At 48.6% G+C, this 16,407-nt stretch overlaps 1 protein-coding gene across 1 annotated transcript; it reads right to left on the reverse strand.

The window, feature by feature from the left end:
- Positions 1–1,157: 1,157 nt before the first annotated feature.
- On the reverse strand, positions 1,158–12,292 carry GDF10 (growth differentiation factor 10). The gene is made up of 3 exons (XM_048506195.1): positions 12,019–12,292; positions 8,158–9,056; positions 1,158–2,643 (listed from the first exon to the last, which is right to left on the reverse strand). Exons 1-3 carry the CDS (start codon positions 12,230–12,232, stop codon positions 2,452–2,454), a joined length of 1,305 nt encoding a protein of 434 aa, XP_048362152.1. The 5' UTR covers positions 12,233–12,292; the 3' UTR covers positions 1,158–2,451.
- Positions 12,293–16,407: the final 4,115 nt, after the last annotated feature.

Below are 16,407 nucleotides of genomic sequence, written 5' to 3' on the forward strand. Positions count from 1 at the left end.
GAGGGCGAAACTCCGATGAAGAGGACACAGTTTCACAACGAACAGGTTTGGATCTGCGTGCAAATTTCAAGTGGGGATTCGACCACAGATTTATGCTTCTGAATATAGCACAAATTATATATGTTGTTTTTAAAAGCTACATGTCTGCATGTGCTAGCTGTCTGGGACCTTCGTATCTTTTAAACCTCATCTCACCACATTGTCTCCAGAGGGTACTTCGCTGTGCCGGTAGTAACCTCCCAGTGGTCCCTGGCCCCAAAGATGTCCAGCTAGCCTCGACCAGGAGCAGGGTCTTTTCTGCCCTGGCTCCAGCTTGGTGAAACACCCTATCATCCGATACCAGGGCCCTGCTGAATCTTAGTACGTTTCAAAGGCCTTAAAGAAGGAGATATTCCACCGGGCCTTTGGTTGAGCCAGCTGTAGTCCTTTCTAACTTGCTGGCTCTTCCCCCCACTGCTAAAAATTAAATTACAATGGGATGGGGAAATGGAAGAATTTTTAAGCTATGTCAGGGCTATTGGTACCCTAATAGTGATCTAAATTTACTAGGTGCCACCATGAGGAAATTGTTGTTTAGTGTTTTATTGCTTAGTATTGTTGATATTTATTTGGATTTGATATTGGTTTGTTGTTCATTTAATAATGTGTGTGAGCCTCCCTGAGTCCAGCCTTTGGCTGGGAAAGGGCAGGATAATAAATCTATTAGATTTTTTTTAAGTCTGTATCTCAGGTGCTGCCTTTTTTTAAATTTTGGCTGTAGAAGCCAGAATCCTATTTCAGTTTTCAGGGTAATGTACGACCAGAGGTGGGATCCAGCAGGTTCTCACAGGTTCCCCAGAGTAGGTTACTAATTATTTGTGTGTGCCGAGAGGGGGTTACTAATTGGTGATTTTGCCACGTGATTTTTTTGCGCCTTTAGTTTATACGCCCTCCCTCTCAGCAGCTAGCGCGCGAGAACTTAAAGCAGTCTAGCAGGAGGTGCACCGGGCGCGCGTGGCAGCCTGCGCAAACTTTCTCGCGGCATTCGCTTCCTGCGCCGTAAGCGATCGGCAAGCATGCCAGGCGCGAATTCCCTTCTTGCCACAGACCGGTACCGCCGTATACCAGAATGCCCCGCCCCCGTTGTGCCCTGCCCCGCTCTGCCCCGCCCAGCCCCATTGGCGCTAATGGCCACAGTTTGAATCCCCACCCACCATGGGGAACCCTCGTTACCGCTAAAATGTTTGGATCCCACCACTGTGTACGACTACATTTTCTAACAGTAGCCACAATGAAATTTCTAGATGCCATGGTGACCTAGCGCTGGGATTTGTCAAGCTGTGCTAAACCCCATGAGTGGAGATCCCTTGCAGAAAATAATTTCCTTCCCTCCATCTTCTCACTGAAGGCCGTCTGACCCATCAGTGCTGCCCCCAGGGTTCAATGCTTCTATGTACATCACAAATTATATACGTTGTTTTAAAAACCAAAAGCTAAGAGTCTGCATGTGAGAGTGGCCAGGTTGCCAGAATCAGCAATGGGCACATATGTGGGGGCTGCACTAAGAGGAGAGTCAGTTAAAGGGTCCCCCACTGTACAGTTGTTCTGCTCATCACGTTCACATCTACGGTGCCCTACAAGAAAACATACGCACTAAAAGCTTCAGTACAGAAATGAAAATTCCTATGAGATAAACTAGAAATCTGTTCTAAACATGCTAGAAAACCAAAGGGAAGATATTCAGGGGGAAGCTGAGTTGTCCTATCCATTTCCCACCTTGGAGAAGTATTCATTTAAATACATTTTGTATAAATGCCAAATTATACATGACATCAGGAAGCCTATGAACACAGTCCTTATGTCCTGTGGTGGGTTTTCCAGGCTGTGTGGCTGTAGCCAGCCACAGATGCTAAAACCACCAGACCACGGCCACACAGCTTGTAAAACCCACAACAGCCCGTTGATTCCGGCCATGAAAGCCTTTGACAGGACAACCCCAATGTCTGGAAAGAACAAATTCCAGCTGCAGGGACTCCACATTTGGATGGGATGGGGGTGAAGTTTAACCCTGTCCCACAATGCAGTTTTTCCTGGCTTCAGATGTTCCTCGGGAGCTGCTGTTTGCCCGACAGGAAGCAGAGGAGCACCATGTGGTGAAAAGATTGACTCTGCCCCTCTGTGTCCAGCTTGACTGGCAGCTGTTAGGGTATGGGGAAACTCTGCTATATATAGAAGATTCCACTAAGCACCCTAATCTCAGTTATGCAAGTTTAGAACTTGAATGTGCCAAAAGAAAAAAAAATCTCACTTCTTCAGAGCCTCTTTAGGAATTGGGAATTTAAATGAGCAGGGAGCTCCCATTTCCAGCCAATAATTAAAGTGTGTGTGTGTGTGTGTGTGTGTGTGTGTGTGAGAGAGAGAGAGAGAGAGAGAGAGAGAGAGAGAGAGAGAGAGAGTTTGTGTTGAATCTGCCTATCGGCAGGCACAACTGTTGACAGACATATTAGGGTACACCTTCAACACAACATTGTCGCTCTGGTCGAGGAACAGAATGGCCAGGGAGTTCATTGTGTTGGGGACACAGCCGGGCTCTGGTATGCCTGGAATGATCCCGACGGCTTTCACGATGCTTTGGATGGCGGCATGGTTCGATGGCCGCACGATCTGGAAGAGAGGAGGAAATCATTACCACTTCTTGGCAAAGGAAGTTGTTTTCCCAGCACAGTTTCAGAAGCTCGAGAGGGAGGAGAGATGTTTTGTGAGTGGTTGAAGGTGAAAGGCCGGGTTTTGTTGCATCCAGACAGATGACCAGTCTCCTTCCGAGTAGCAATGCTTTCTTTCATCACAGCAACACCCTCAATACCTCTTCAGTACACCAAAGGTGTACTGGAGGGATCTGCCTTCTGCTGCTTTTGCCTATATAAATCTTGCCCAAATTTCTTGGCCTGCCCTTCTTACCCTCCCTGCTTTGGTTCTTTTATTTCTTGGAAAAGGCAAACTTTTAAGACAGGGTAGCGCTCTCCCCACTTCGCGCCAGCTTCCCATCTTGCTTGCAGAAGTAAAGGGAACACTGGACAGAGAGAACTACACTCCCTGACTCAGTATGGATGGCAAAGTCCCAGTGCAAGAAAAGAAAAGATTACTTTAACAAAATATAATTATATTAAATCAACAAGGAGGGCGGCAGGGACTTACCGCGGCCGCCATTTGCTGCCGGGGGAAGGGCGGCGTGCTGCCCCTTCCCTTCCTGCTTGGCGAGGGGCGGGCCCATCCCCGGGTAATCGAGTCAGCATGGTCTGCGCTGCTGACTGGCTGGCTGGTGACGTCAGGCCCCCCCGTGCTGCGCCATACGCTCATCTGTTCTTTATTGCCGATAAAATGCCTACGGCTACGGCCTATTTTATTCCACAAATAAAGTGTTGCGTATTATTTTCACTAGTTGTATGTTTCTCACCATGTTAGCCAATCCCTCCCTCTGGTGGCAAATGCCTGCTTAAAAGCATAAAATGCACAAGATGTGGTTTTTACATGAACTGCTCAGACTACATGGCCTCTTCTGCACATGCAGAATAACGCACTTTCAAGCCACTTTCAATGCACTTTGCAGCTAGATTTTATTGTGCGGAATAGCAAAATCCACTTGCAAACAATTGTGAAAGTGGATCAAAAGTGCATTATTCTGCATGTGCGGAAGAGTCTGAATGCTACATAAGAACATAAGAACAAGCCAGCTGGATCAGACCAAAGTCCATTTAGTCCAGCTCTCTGCTACTCGCAGTGGCCCACCAGGTGCCTTTGGGAGCTCACATGCAGGATGTGAACGCAATGGCCTTCTGCGGCTGTTGCTCCCGATCACCTGGTCTGCTAAGGCATTTGCAATCTCAGATCAAGGAGGATCAAGATTGGTAGCCATAAATCGACTTCTCCTCCATAAATCTGTCCAAGCCCTTTTAAAGCTATCCAGGTTAGTGGCCATCAACACCTCCCTGTGGCAGCATATTATTCCAAACACCAATCACACGTTGCGTGAAGAAGTGTTTCCTTTATTAGTCCTAATTCTTCCCCCCAGCATTTTCAATGAATGCCCCCTGGTTCTAGTATTGTGAGAAAGAGAGAAAAATGTCTCTGTCAACATTTTCTACCCCATGCATAATTTTGTAGACTTCAATCATATCCCCCCTCAGCCGCCTCCTCTCCAAACTAAAGAGTCCCAAACGCTGCAGCCTCTCCTCATAGGGAAGGTGCTCCAGTCCCTCAATCATCGCTTGTTTGCTGCCCTTCTCTGCACTTTTTTCTATCTCCTCAATATCCTTTTTTTTGGAGATGCAGCGACCAGAACGCTGGACACAGTACTCCAAGTCGCGGTCGCACCACTGCTTTATATATAAGGACATGACAATACCCTTTTGCAGTTTTATTATCAATTCCTTTTCTAATGATCCCCAGCATAGAGCGCTTCTTGCCTTTTTTACAGCTGCCATGTACATTGAGGTTGACATTCTCATGGAACTATCAACCCCTACAGACGCCTTAAATCCTTTTCCTGGTCTGTGACTGATAGCACTGAGCCCTGTAGCGTGTATGTGAAGTTTGGATTTTTTGCCCCTATGTGCATCACTTTACATTTTGCTACATTGAACTGCATTTGCCATTTCTTAGCCCACTCACTTGAATTTATCAAGGTCCGGCTTGCAGCTCGCCGCTTGAAATCCTTTTGTGGTTCTCACCTGTCTCTACATAATTTGGTATCATCTGCAAACTTGGCCACCACGCTACCCACCCCTACTTCCAGGTCATTTATGAATAGGTTAAAGAGCACTGGTCCCAAAACGGATCCTTGGGGGACACCACTCCCGACATCTCTCCATTGTGAGAACTTCCCATTTACACCCACTCTTTGTTTCCTGTTTCTCAACCAGTTTTTAATCCATAGGAGGACTTCCCCTCTTATTCCCCTCTTATTTACATGTGTAAACATTCTGAATCTACTTTGGAAGCATTCCCATTTGGAAAACATGGAAGGATTCTTAGCGCTAGGCAAAGAAGTAAGATGGACAGCAGCTCAGGCAGACCAATATGGACTATTTCTCTCCTGCGCAAGCGCTTGGAACGCCCGACTAGAACAAAGGTGAAGCTTCCAAAATTGGGACAAATGGTATCATCCAAACTTTGGTAATAACTGTAGTCATCTAGACTTAATGAAGATACAAGAGGAAACTGGTATAGCTGTCCTCTTCAGTAATCTATAGCTTGGAATTTGTGGAAGACAGCTGTTCTGGAAATTTCGGATTTCTCAGAGTGAAAGATTTTATTAAAGGACATGCCACTCTACACTTCCAGAACTTAAACAAAAGGCCAGAGAAATAGGTTTGTCAGAGTACCAATATTTCCAGATCAAAAACTTTTGGCAAATTAAACAATCCAATGGATATATTTGGTCCATTAAATATATCTGAATGTATTATAGACAAACCGGGACGACGGAAAAGGTTAGCAGCCACCTTATATACAGTACTGGCTAATCCAGAGAAAAATATTTTGGTCTATAGCAGTGGTGGCGAACCTATGGCATGAGTGCCAGAGGTGGCACTCAGAGCCCTCTCTGTGGGCACGCACGCACAGGGTTCATCATGCGGGGGAGCAGAAAAGCACCCCCACACACACACATCTAGGGTGGTTTGGGCCGCTGGGCACAACGCCCTGCGGAGAGCAGGGAGGACTCGGCTGGCGGGCCTGGTTCCTGTGCTCCGGATGGCTGCTGCCCGAGGGGGGCAGAGGAAGAGGAGGCGGAGATGCTAGAGAGGTGCTGAGCAGCGTGCATGGGACTTGCTGGAGGCAAGAGCAGGCTGGCCCCTGCTCGAGCGCAGGGCAGAGTGGTGGGTGTACGCAGGACTAAAACCCCAGTATTCAGATTAAATTGCCATGTTGGCACTTTGCAATAAATAAGTGGGTTTTGGGTTGGAATTTGGGCACTCGGTTTCAAAAAGGTTCGCCATCACTGGTCTATAGGCATAAATGGGTTCCTGTTGTTGCTTAGTCGTTACACACGTTTCCCTTGCTGTTCATAAATGGGAAAATACCTTCTTGAAAGCATCCCAGAAGTCTGGTCAAAAGGATGAACCAGGCTTTCTTCTTTCATAATACCTTCAACACTCCAAAACAAAGGGGCCTGCAGTCGGAATAGTTGTGTTTCAACAGATGTAGCCCATGAAAGGAAACAGGACCAGGGAGCAGATGAAGTCAAAGAGCAGGTAACCTCTGCAGATTACCAGAATAGTTAAGACTTCTTTTTACTTCTTAAGGTAAAATGTGCCATCAAGCCGCAGTTGACTCAGGGTCATCCCGTGAAGTTCCACTTTTCAAGGCAAGAGACAAGCAGAGGTGGTTTGCCATGACCTGCCTCTGCAAAGCAACCCTTAGCTTCTAAGACAGTGGTTCTCAACCTGTGGGTTGCGACCCCTTTGGGGGCCTAACGACCCTTTCCCAGGGGTCGCCTAAGACTCTCTGTATCAGTGTTCTCCATCTGTAAAATGGATAAATGTTAGGGTTGGGGGTCACCACAACATGAGGAACTGTATTAAAGGGTCCTGGCATTAGGAAGGTTGAGAATCACTATTCTAAGATCTAACAAGATTGGGCTAGTTTGGACCATCCAGGTCAGGGCAGAAGAAGAATGTGCTGCTGAGTCACAACAGAGTCATGGTGACTCCATCCATGGGGCATTCCAGGCAAGAGACAACCTGGTGGTTTGCCATTGCCTGCCTCTGCATAGCAGCCATGGGCCAACCCAGCTGAGCTGCTGAGATCTGATGAGACCAGGCAAGTCAGGGCAGAAGAAGCCTGTGCTGAGCCCCATGGGGATAGGGCAGGATATACGTCCAATAAAATACATAAAGTCACAACAGAGTCATGGTGACTCCATCCATGGGGCATTCCAGACAAGAGACAAACTGGTGGTTTGCCACGGCCTGCCTCTGCATGGCAGCCATGGGCCAACCCAGCTGAGCTTCTGAGATCTGATGAGACCAGGCAAGTCAGGGCAGAAGAAGCCTGTGCTGAGCCCCATGGGGATAGGGCAGGATATACGTCCAATAAAATACATAAAGTCACAACAGAGTCATGGTGACTCCATCCATGGGGCATTCCAGGTAAGAGACAAACAGTTTGCCATTGCCTGCCTCTGGTTCTTCCCAGCCCTTGCCCTGTTCTGGCACAAAAATCACGCCAGAAGTGTTCTCGCGTGCCTCAGCGAAAGCAAGAAGTACAGGTGGGGACAGACTAACGCCCCTCTCTGAACATCCAACCTGTTGCACAAGCTTTTTGCAGAAGACAGAAATGGTCACAACTATAAGACGTCCTGGCCAGACTGGAGGGACAAGGCATCTCCCATTTCTTTTCAATTTCTTTTCTTTTTTATTCCGTACATGATAGCAAACAGAAAATAAGGAACAATTTACATTACCAAATATACTTGAAAAACAGACCAATACACACAACTTTTTTTTACATGCAAATAATCCTTTCAATGTAGCATCATAGTGGAATCCAGTTTGGTTCCCAACCTTCATTTTTTTCCCCGTTAGTCAAAAGAAACAAGCCTAACTAACTGAGGCCATTTCCCCACCTGCCACGCCCCCCCCCACCCCCCGTATGCTTCGCGCTGCTCTCAGCGCGCATCATTTCTGGCGTGCGCCGGGGCTTCCCCTCATCAAAAGGTGCCGGTTGGAAGAGCGCCAGGAATGACGTGCGCTGAGGGGGCATGACAGCGGTAGCGTCGGGGCGGCTGCGTTGTCGCTGCCCCTGTAGTGGGGAGTGCCAGGGGACCCCGCGCTACTTGCCTACAGTAGCGCGGGGCAGAAGATAAGTGGGAAAACACCCTTAGATGGTTTTCCTTGAGCACATTTTCTTTAGCAAATCCAATTTACTCAGGAGATACTGTTTCCAAAAACTCGGCAAGACCAGCTTTGTTATGTTTAGGTGTTAGATTTATCAATACAACAAATTGTTAAATATTATTAAATCTTCTTGTATTGATAACTTTAGCATCTTAACATAATTCAGTGAAAATCAGGAGCCTTAAGTGTCACCATTACAATTGTATCAGCTGCCATACTCCAATATTTCTGAGAGATGAGATCGATTTCTAAGCCTTGCAAGTAATCTACTTGTACATCCTACCTTGGGCATTGGGAATTCGCAGCCCCCGGCACAGTAGTACGCATCAAATGATTTTGGAGAGATGACCCATTCATTCCAGCCAATGTCAGCAAAGTCCACCTTCATGTGTCTTCTAGAGCAAACTTCCGGTTCACTCCACTGTTTTTGTTCGGCTTCTCTCATCGTTTCCTCATCAAAATTTAGAACCTGAGACTTGGGGAGCATCCCAGTGCTTTCTTGCTGTTTCCTCTTCCGGTTTCTGCGTGCAACTTTTGATTTCAGGGTCTTGTATGGGATCCCCCAGAAATCCTGTTCATTGTGCTTGTTGTTATTATCCACCAACCCTGGTAATTTATTGTTCTGGACAGGAATGGACAGTAGGGTGTCCCTCTTTGCGCGGGAGTCTGCAGAAGCACTGAGCAAAAGACTTTCAGCAAAAGGGAATGGGTCGTGCCGCTGGAGGGAAAGAGCCAGACTGTTGGGCTCAGATATTGCCAAATCAGTGGCATAGACCAGTATGTATGGCCAGGGAGATGCAGCTTCTTCAAAGACACTATGGTAACTCTTCCTAGATTCAAGTTCAGCACACAGGACAAACTCACGAAACAGCCTGGATTGTTTGATGACATGTGAGATCTCCTTCATCTCCCAGGCCTCCCACCTATGAGGAAACACAAGGAAGTTCTCCTTTAGTTGTCCATAGGCCAAGTTCTCACCAAAACTGTGGAAGATCACATTGAACCACAGCACCGGTGGCCCGAGAAGAAGGTGGCAGGCAGAGTTCTTTGAGCATCTGCAAAGTGCTTTGTGAGGCCAGCTGCATTTTCCAGAAAAGAAGTGGAAGGTGGCCGCAAGGATCAACTCTGAATCCTGCAGAGACGTCAAGTTGAAGCAGTAAAGGTGCTTTTGAGCCACAATTTCTGTAAAAATATATTTTAAAAAACATATTTGCATTAACCTTGCAACCAACATTCTAGCACATTTGATTCTCTCTTTTTATTTAAGATGTCCAATTTGTGACGTCTCTTTAAACTATCTGATTACCTTCTTGAAGGCAATTGGCCCGAGCCATGAAAACCAAAAAGTGCTCTTGTTCAGTTGCAAGACACTGAACTCAGATTTTCCAATACTTTCTCTTCATCACACTGACCCTCCAAATGGAATTAGAGCCACGTTGTCCTGCCAAACTGGATATGTGAGGAACAATTGTTGAGTTGCCCTTTACATCAAAGAGAGCATAGTATCACATAAAATAGACAATGCAAGGGGAGCTGGTTCCCCTACAGAATCACTGTGGATATCAATACCAGGTGTGAAGGACAGTTTAATATTAGGAATATATTATCGTCCCCCTGACCAAAGTACACAAGAGGATTCTGAGATGGATAAAGAAATTAGAGAGGCCAACAAAAACAAAAATGTAGTGGTAATGGGTGATTTTAACTATCCCCATATAAACTGGAAAAATGCATGTTCAGGTCATAGTAAGGAGAGAGCATTCCTGGATATGCTAAATGACTGTGGCTTAGAGCATTGTTTCCAATGGGAGCTAATAGGAGATGGGGGATGGGGAACCCCCTTTGAGGGTCCATAACTTTGGCTCCCCTAAACCAAACTGCACCAAACTTGGGGGGTACCATAAGGACAGTTTCCAGATGCTACCCTGACATTTTGGTGCCAATACATCCAAAAATGTGCCCCCTGCAGGAACATCCCAGAAATTTGCCCAAGAATCTTTGTTCTGCATTGAGTTTTCTGCATTGCTGTCAATGGGGGTTGCAGGCTGGGGGGGGGGGGCACATTTCTGAAGGCACTGTCTCAAAACTTTCAGGATCTCAGGAGACTGCCCTGATGGGACCCCCCCCAGGTTTGGTGCAGTTTGGTTCAGGGGGGCCAAAATTATGGACCCTCAAAGCTGTAGCTCCCATTGGAAACAATGGGGGATGGGGCACCCCCTTTGGGAGTCCATAACTTTGGACTCCTTGAATCAAACCTCACCAAACGTGGAGAGTAGCATAAGGACAGTCTCCTGATGATACGCTGAAATTGTGGTGCTGATATGTCTTAAAATGCACACACCCCTGCAGCACCAATGTCCTGGTGCAAAAAAAAATTGGTTGTGGTGGAGTGGCCACCCATGGGGGGGGGGGGGGCATCCAACTCAGGTTTTGCCCAGGGCTACAGTTTGACTCATTACGCCCCTGCAGGGGGTTGGACTTGATGGCCCTTGGGGTCTCTTCCAGCTCTATGATTCTATGATTCTAATGGATCAGCTGAATAGTAGGGGGGAGAATGGTCAGGCCAGCCCCTGGGTAAGGCCTTCTGCAGCCACAGCCACCCTTGGGGAGGTGGGGCAGCAAAAGGCTCCATCCCCTCTCTTGCTGTTGGAAAATGCCAACAGTTTCCCAGTTACACAGAGAGACGTAGATTGGTTCAAAGAAGCAGATACTAGTGGGGCAGGGTGCTGCAATCAGCCAAACAATCCAATGTCCATAGATCACATTTCAAAGATACTTTTTAATACAGTCTTTCAAGCAGGCAATTTAACTTTGCAAATACCTGACAGGTTACATTTTGCCACCACACAATTGTCTGAAGGTGATTGGCCTGGTGTCAGAATTGACTACCGCCTGGGCCAGCTGCAGGGTGAGACCCCCGATCTCTTATTGAGCAGAGGGTCTGTCTGCAGCTGGTTAAAGCATCAGTGGGTCCAGGTATGACCCAGTAGAGCCTGTCACAGGGCAGAACAGCAGAGTCCGGTAAGCAGCATGTCACAGACTCCGTTTTCCTTGATAGCACACTTGTTCATTCGAAACAAGAAGAAGAAGAAGAAGAAGAAGAAGAAGAAGAGGAGGAGGAGGAGGAGGAGGAGGAGGAGGAGGAGGAGTTTGGATTTATATCCCCCCTCTCTCTCCTGCAGGAGACTCAAAGGGGCTGACAATCTCCTTGCCCTTCCCCCCTCACAACAAACACCCTGTGAGGTGGGTGGGGCTGAGAGAGCTCCGAGAAGCTGTGACTAGCCCAAGGTCACCCAGCTGGCGTGTGTGGGAGTGTACAGGTGAATCTGAATTCCCCAGAGAAGCCTCCACAGCTCAGGCGGCAGAGCTGGGAATCAAACCCGGTTCCTCCAGATTAGATACACGAGCTCTTAACCTCCTACGCCACTGCTGCTCATATCAACAATATGTACGTGACAGCTCTCTCACTTGAGCCTTGTGTTTGTCCCCTCTAGACCCTGGCCATTTTGCCTTACAATCTAAAAGTTCCTACATTACTGTCTTTGAATCTCTAGGTGGACTAGAAGCCAGGCCAGCAACGGGGTGGCTGGGGGCCAGAAGGGCACAGTTTGGAGACCCCAAGATCTGCCCATCCTATCTGACCCCCAGGCGTTGCAGGTCGCGGGACATTCAAAGCACCCCCTCCACCGCCCATTGGAGAGAGGGTCCCTGCTCGTGCCTCTGGAAGGAAGGGACATTTCGGGAGGGCTCCCCACCCAGTCTCGTTGGTTTACCATGGAGTCAGTCTCCCCTCCCCTTCTCGCCACAGCCTGGAGGACCGCTGGGATTCGGGCGACCTTCAGCTCCCATCTGGAGGGGGGCAGCCCTGCGGCTCGGGTCACCTGCTCCCGGGCTGGATCCGAGGCACCGGGAACCCCGCCCCGCCCCCCAGCACCTGGCCACTTCTTTGGGGCTACTCGAGAGCCGGGTGCTGCCAGGCGGCCACGGAAAGCCAGGCCGGCTCCTAAGGAGTCAGCCCCGCAGGCGCAGCCTGGCATCGCCCGCGCCTCCCTCCCCAGGGGCTCTGGGGCGACCTTCCGACGGCGCGCGCACGCGCACACCCCCACCCCCCGCGGGACCCCCGCCCAGCAGCAGCGCCACTCACCGCGGCTGGCTCGGAAGCTGCGCACCGTGTCGGCTCCGGGGGGCGCCCCCCGTCCTCCGTCCCGCCAGCGCGCGTAGAGCCGCTGCATGTGCGCCCGCAGCCGGGGCCCGTCGGGCGCCCCACCCCCGACACCCCTGGCGCCCTCCGCGGGACACGGCGGCGGCGGCAGCAGCAGCAGCAGCAGCAGGGAGCAGCAAGCCAGGCCAGCCGCCATCGCCCAGCCAAGAGCCCCAAGAGCCCGGGCGGCGCGGCGGGCTCGGCCCCGACAGCTCCTCCGCCCGGCCTGGGGAGGAGGGGCCGCTGGGCGCCTCGGGCACCACCCAGGAGCCCCCAACCGCCGGCCCGCCCTCGCCCCTCCCTCTGGGGTGCCCGACACAAGGGAGCGGGGGACCCCGAAAGCAGGACCGAGGGGGCAAGGGGTGGTTGCCCCCCCCCCGCCCCAAGGAGCGACGTCCGGGCCTGGGCGCCTGATTGATTGATTGATTGATTGATTGATTGATAGATAGATAGATAGATAGATAGATAGATAGATAGATAGATAGATAGATAGATAGATGATATGTAATACACACACACATACACACACACACACATATATATACACACACATATACATATATACATTAGATAGATAGATGGATGGATGGATGGATGGATGGATGGATGGATGGATGGATGGATGGATGGATGGATGGATGGATGGATGGATGGATGGATGGATGGATGGATGGATGGATGGATGGATGGATGGATGGATGGATGGATAGATAGATAGATAGATAGATAGATAGATAGATAGATAGATAGATGATATGTAATACACACACACATACACACACACACACATATATATACACACACATATACATATATACATTAGATAGATAGATGGATGGATGGATGGATGGATGGATGGATGGATGGATGGATGGATGGATGGATGGATGGATGGATGGATGGATGGATGGATGGATGGATGGATAGATAGATAGATAGATAGATAGATAGATAGATAGATAGATAGATAGCAGCCATTAGAGTTCTCCGATGCCCACCCCCAAAGAGCTCAGGGCACTCCACAACGTCCAGCATAAACAGAACAGAATCAATAGAAGACTCTTCCAGCACATCTGGGGCTATAAGATCAGCTTGGGAGAGGGTAGTTAAAAGCTAAGCCCCCCCCCCCCACCATCACCATTCCATTGGGCCCTGAGGGTAAAAGGAAAGAGGGAGAGGGAAAAGGGGGACCAAAAGGAAAGGGGGGAGGAGTAGCCAGCCGGGGTATGGAGAAGGGGAGGCACTAACCCTTTGCGGTCCCTTCTCTACACTTCTCTGTATTTCCTTTGCATTTCTTTGATCTAAACTTGCACTTTGCATTTTAGAAGCCTTTTGGCCTCTAATTTTCCCCAAAGTTATAAAGTAGGGGTGTCAAGCTCCATGTTGGCAGGGGCATTCCAAGCTCCATATTGGCAGGGGCATTCTGGAGGACCAGAGCTTGACACCCCTGTGATAAAGTCTCCAAGGGTACCTTCAGTGTGGGCATACCCAAGTCATGTGATGAGCCTTCAGTGTCAGCAATGGTGTAATCAGTGCCTTAAACAAGACAAGCTGAGATGGAAACAAACAAATCGAAACAAACGTGCAAAACAACAACACCCCTGTAAGCTATGTGCAAACTATAAAGGTCTGAACCAGGGGTCTCCAACCTATGGCCCTCCAGATGTTCATGAACTGAGGGATTAGAGCACCTTCCTCATGAGGAGAGGCTACAGCATTTGGGACTCTTTGATTTGGAGAGGAGACATCTGAGGGGGGATATGATTGAAGTCTATAAAATTATGCATGGGGTAGAAAATGTCGACAAAGGCCCTTTCCCCACTTACCCTTTTCCGAGGGCAATTCCCAGTGTGCGGCATCCCTGGTGCGCGCCCGGGGGTCACCAAAAGGCGCCCTTTGAAAGAGCGCCAGGAATGCCTCGCGCTGAGGGGCGCGACAGCAGCAGCGTCGGGGCGGCTGCGCTGTCGCCGCCCCTCTCAGTGGGGAGTGCCGAGGGACCCCGCGCTACTCTCCCCGAGTAGCGCGGGGCTTAAGGGAAGTGGGGAAAGGGCCAGAGAGAAATTTTTCTCTCTTTCTCACAATACTAGAACCAGGGGGCATACATTGAAAATGCTGGGGGGAAGAATTAGGACTAATAAAAGGAAACATTTATTCACACAATGCGTGATTGGTGTTTGGAATATGCTGCCACAAGAGGTGGTGATGGCCGCTAACCTGGATAGCTTTAAAAGTGGCTTGGATAGATTTATGGAGGAGAAGTGCAGAATGAGCCAAAGTTTGAACAGAAAAGATAACTTTACTGGACAGCGTAGGTATCTGACCCAGGTGTTTGGGAGAGAGGGGAGAGAGAGAGAGAGAGAGACCTTCCCCATACAAAAGAGAAATTTTACTGTGCTGAATTTGATAGTTCACACACAGGGTAACTCTTAAAGATTTAATCTTGGCTTGCCTGCATGCAGGCCTAGACAGTGGTTCAGAGCAAGCCTTTGATCTTATAAAACCATTTCTCTGGTTCTTACAAACCCCATATTTGTAAGATATCAAATACAATTTTTGGCCTTTTGGCCCATTCTCACACCGTGATATGCCTCATGTCATGTTCCCTAATTTGTTCTGCCATTTTAAACATAAAGCTCCTATTGGATGCACTGTTTGGTTCCAAAAATATTTTAGAGAGAAGTATGATTGGATAATTTTTCCTTCACATACATTAGTTGCAAAAAAAACCCCTTCTCAATTTGGAGAATATTCTCTGCTACAATTACTGCGCAATTCCTCAAACGGCAAAGTGCAGTCAGTTTCCAGTCGATTTAGGGAGACCTCGTAGAGTTTTTAAGACAAGAGACAAGCTACAAATCAAATCACCAAAACGTCCTAATCCAGACTCCTCTTATTTGATTCAATCCGCTACCTGCCATCCTACAATGGAAACAGCCCTCTGAACTTGGTGAGAAAGGTGGGGACAATTTGCTCTTTATTCCATATATTGAACAGATTATTTATAAAGTAATAGTCACATATAAAATGGGATTTTCTCTTGAGATTTCTTAAGGCCACAGCCTAGAACCCCGTTCCTTGTATCTGTGCAATGAAAAGCCGCCAGGGCCCAGATTTCCAGCATCCCGTTCATTAACTGCTGCATATAAATACTCCCAAACTTTCTTTGGGTCTTTTCTATAGAGGAACATGGGCATGACCTCTGGGAACTGGTGGCCAAGCTTTTGTTTTGTTTTGTTTGTCTTAAGAATCAGAGTCCTGTGAAAAAGAGGAAGAGTCAGCAGGGGGGTGGAATAAGTGGAGTTCTTTTGCCCCAGTGGTTTTTGAACATCTCCTCGAGAGACCTGTTTGACACTGTTGTGTTTGTACCAGGGCGTCGCCAGCACCAAAACCTGTGGGCCCCTGCCCCTGCCCTATTGTCGGCTGATGTTTTGTGCCTGATTTTATCGCCCAGCTGGAGTCCTGAATGAATCTAAATGCCCGGCTTCCCTTCTGCAACCAAGAAGAGTAAATAAAACGTGTCAAGGAACGGATTCAAATGAACAGGACAGGGGTCCCATTGTGCCCCTGCTCTGAATATGACGGATCGAGGGCATCTCTAAGGCACACACAAGCGAAGTTATGCAAGATCCGCTCATGCAGAAGGGTATTGGCCATGTGGAAATGTCGGCCAAGCAGAGGCCTTGTTGCCAACTCCGGCTCTGGCTTCCCCTCTTCTCTAAAGGTTGCCGAAGGCAAAATGTAGCGGCAGTGCCCCAGAGGGCAGCCAGGGGTTTGGGGGGGGGGGCTCAGCCCATAAACTAGGGTGTACATGCTAGCAAAACTTCATGTATGGGAAGAACACCATGTTCCTCACAACAGGGAGAGAGGCCTGCACCAAAAGCATCCAGATGGAGAGGCAAAGGTTTTAGAACATCTCTTGTGACTACAGCCCCTTCAGGAGGGGCAGGCAGAGCATCTAATTGGTATGCAGATGGTCCCAGTTCAACCCCCAGCATCTCCCATTAAACGATCAGGTGTGTGGGAGGGATGAAAGACCTCCACAGGAGACCCTGGAGAGCCACGGCCAGTCTGGAAAGACAATACAGTTATCCCTTCTGCATTGCAACTTTCCCCATCGTGGTGTTGATACATTGTGGGAAATTAAATGGGAATTTCGGGGGGAATTTTGCAGAAGCCGTGGACAACAGATGACACAGGAAAAGTTTAGAAATGCATAAAATATATGTATGGTATTGTATAACATCGACATAGTTTATCTTTCAATACCATAAATATACACAATTTCAGACGTATTCTCTGGTGTGAAGGGAGGGCCAAAACTTTTTACACAAA

This window comes from Sphaerodactylus townsendi, linkage group LG08 (genome assembly GCF_021028975.2).
Source record: "Sphaerodactylus townsendi isolate TG3544 linkage group LG08, MPM_Stown_v2.3, whole genome shotgun sequence".
NCBI classification, from domain to species: domain Eukaryota; kingdom Metazoa; phylum Chordata; class Lepidosauria; order Squamata; family Sphaerodactylidae; genus Sphaerodactylus; species Sphaerodactylus townsendi.

What these genes read in the sequence shown, in the direction of transcription:
- GDF10 (XM_048506195.1), bottom strand. Translation starts at nt 12,232, where the DNA reads ATGGCGGCTGGCCTGGCTTGCTGCTCCCTGCTGCTGCTGCTGCTGCTG. An exon ending in CAGCTTCCGAGCCAGCCGCG is followed by an intron (nt 9,057 to 12,018) that starts GTGAGTGGCGCT and finishes ATATTTTTACAG; the next exon opens with AAATTGTGGCTCAAAAGCAC. An exon ending in GCGAATTCCCAATGCCCAAG is followed by an intron (nt 2,644 to 8,157) that starts GTAGGATGTACA and finishes CCTCTCTTCCAG; the next exon opens with ATCGTGCGGCCATCGAACCA.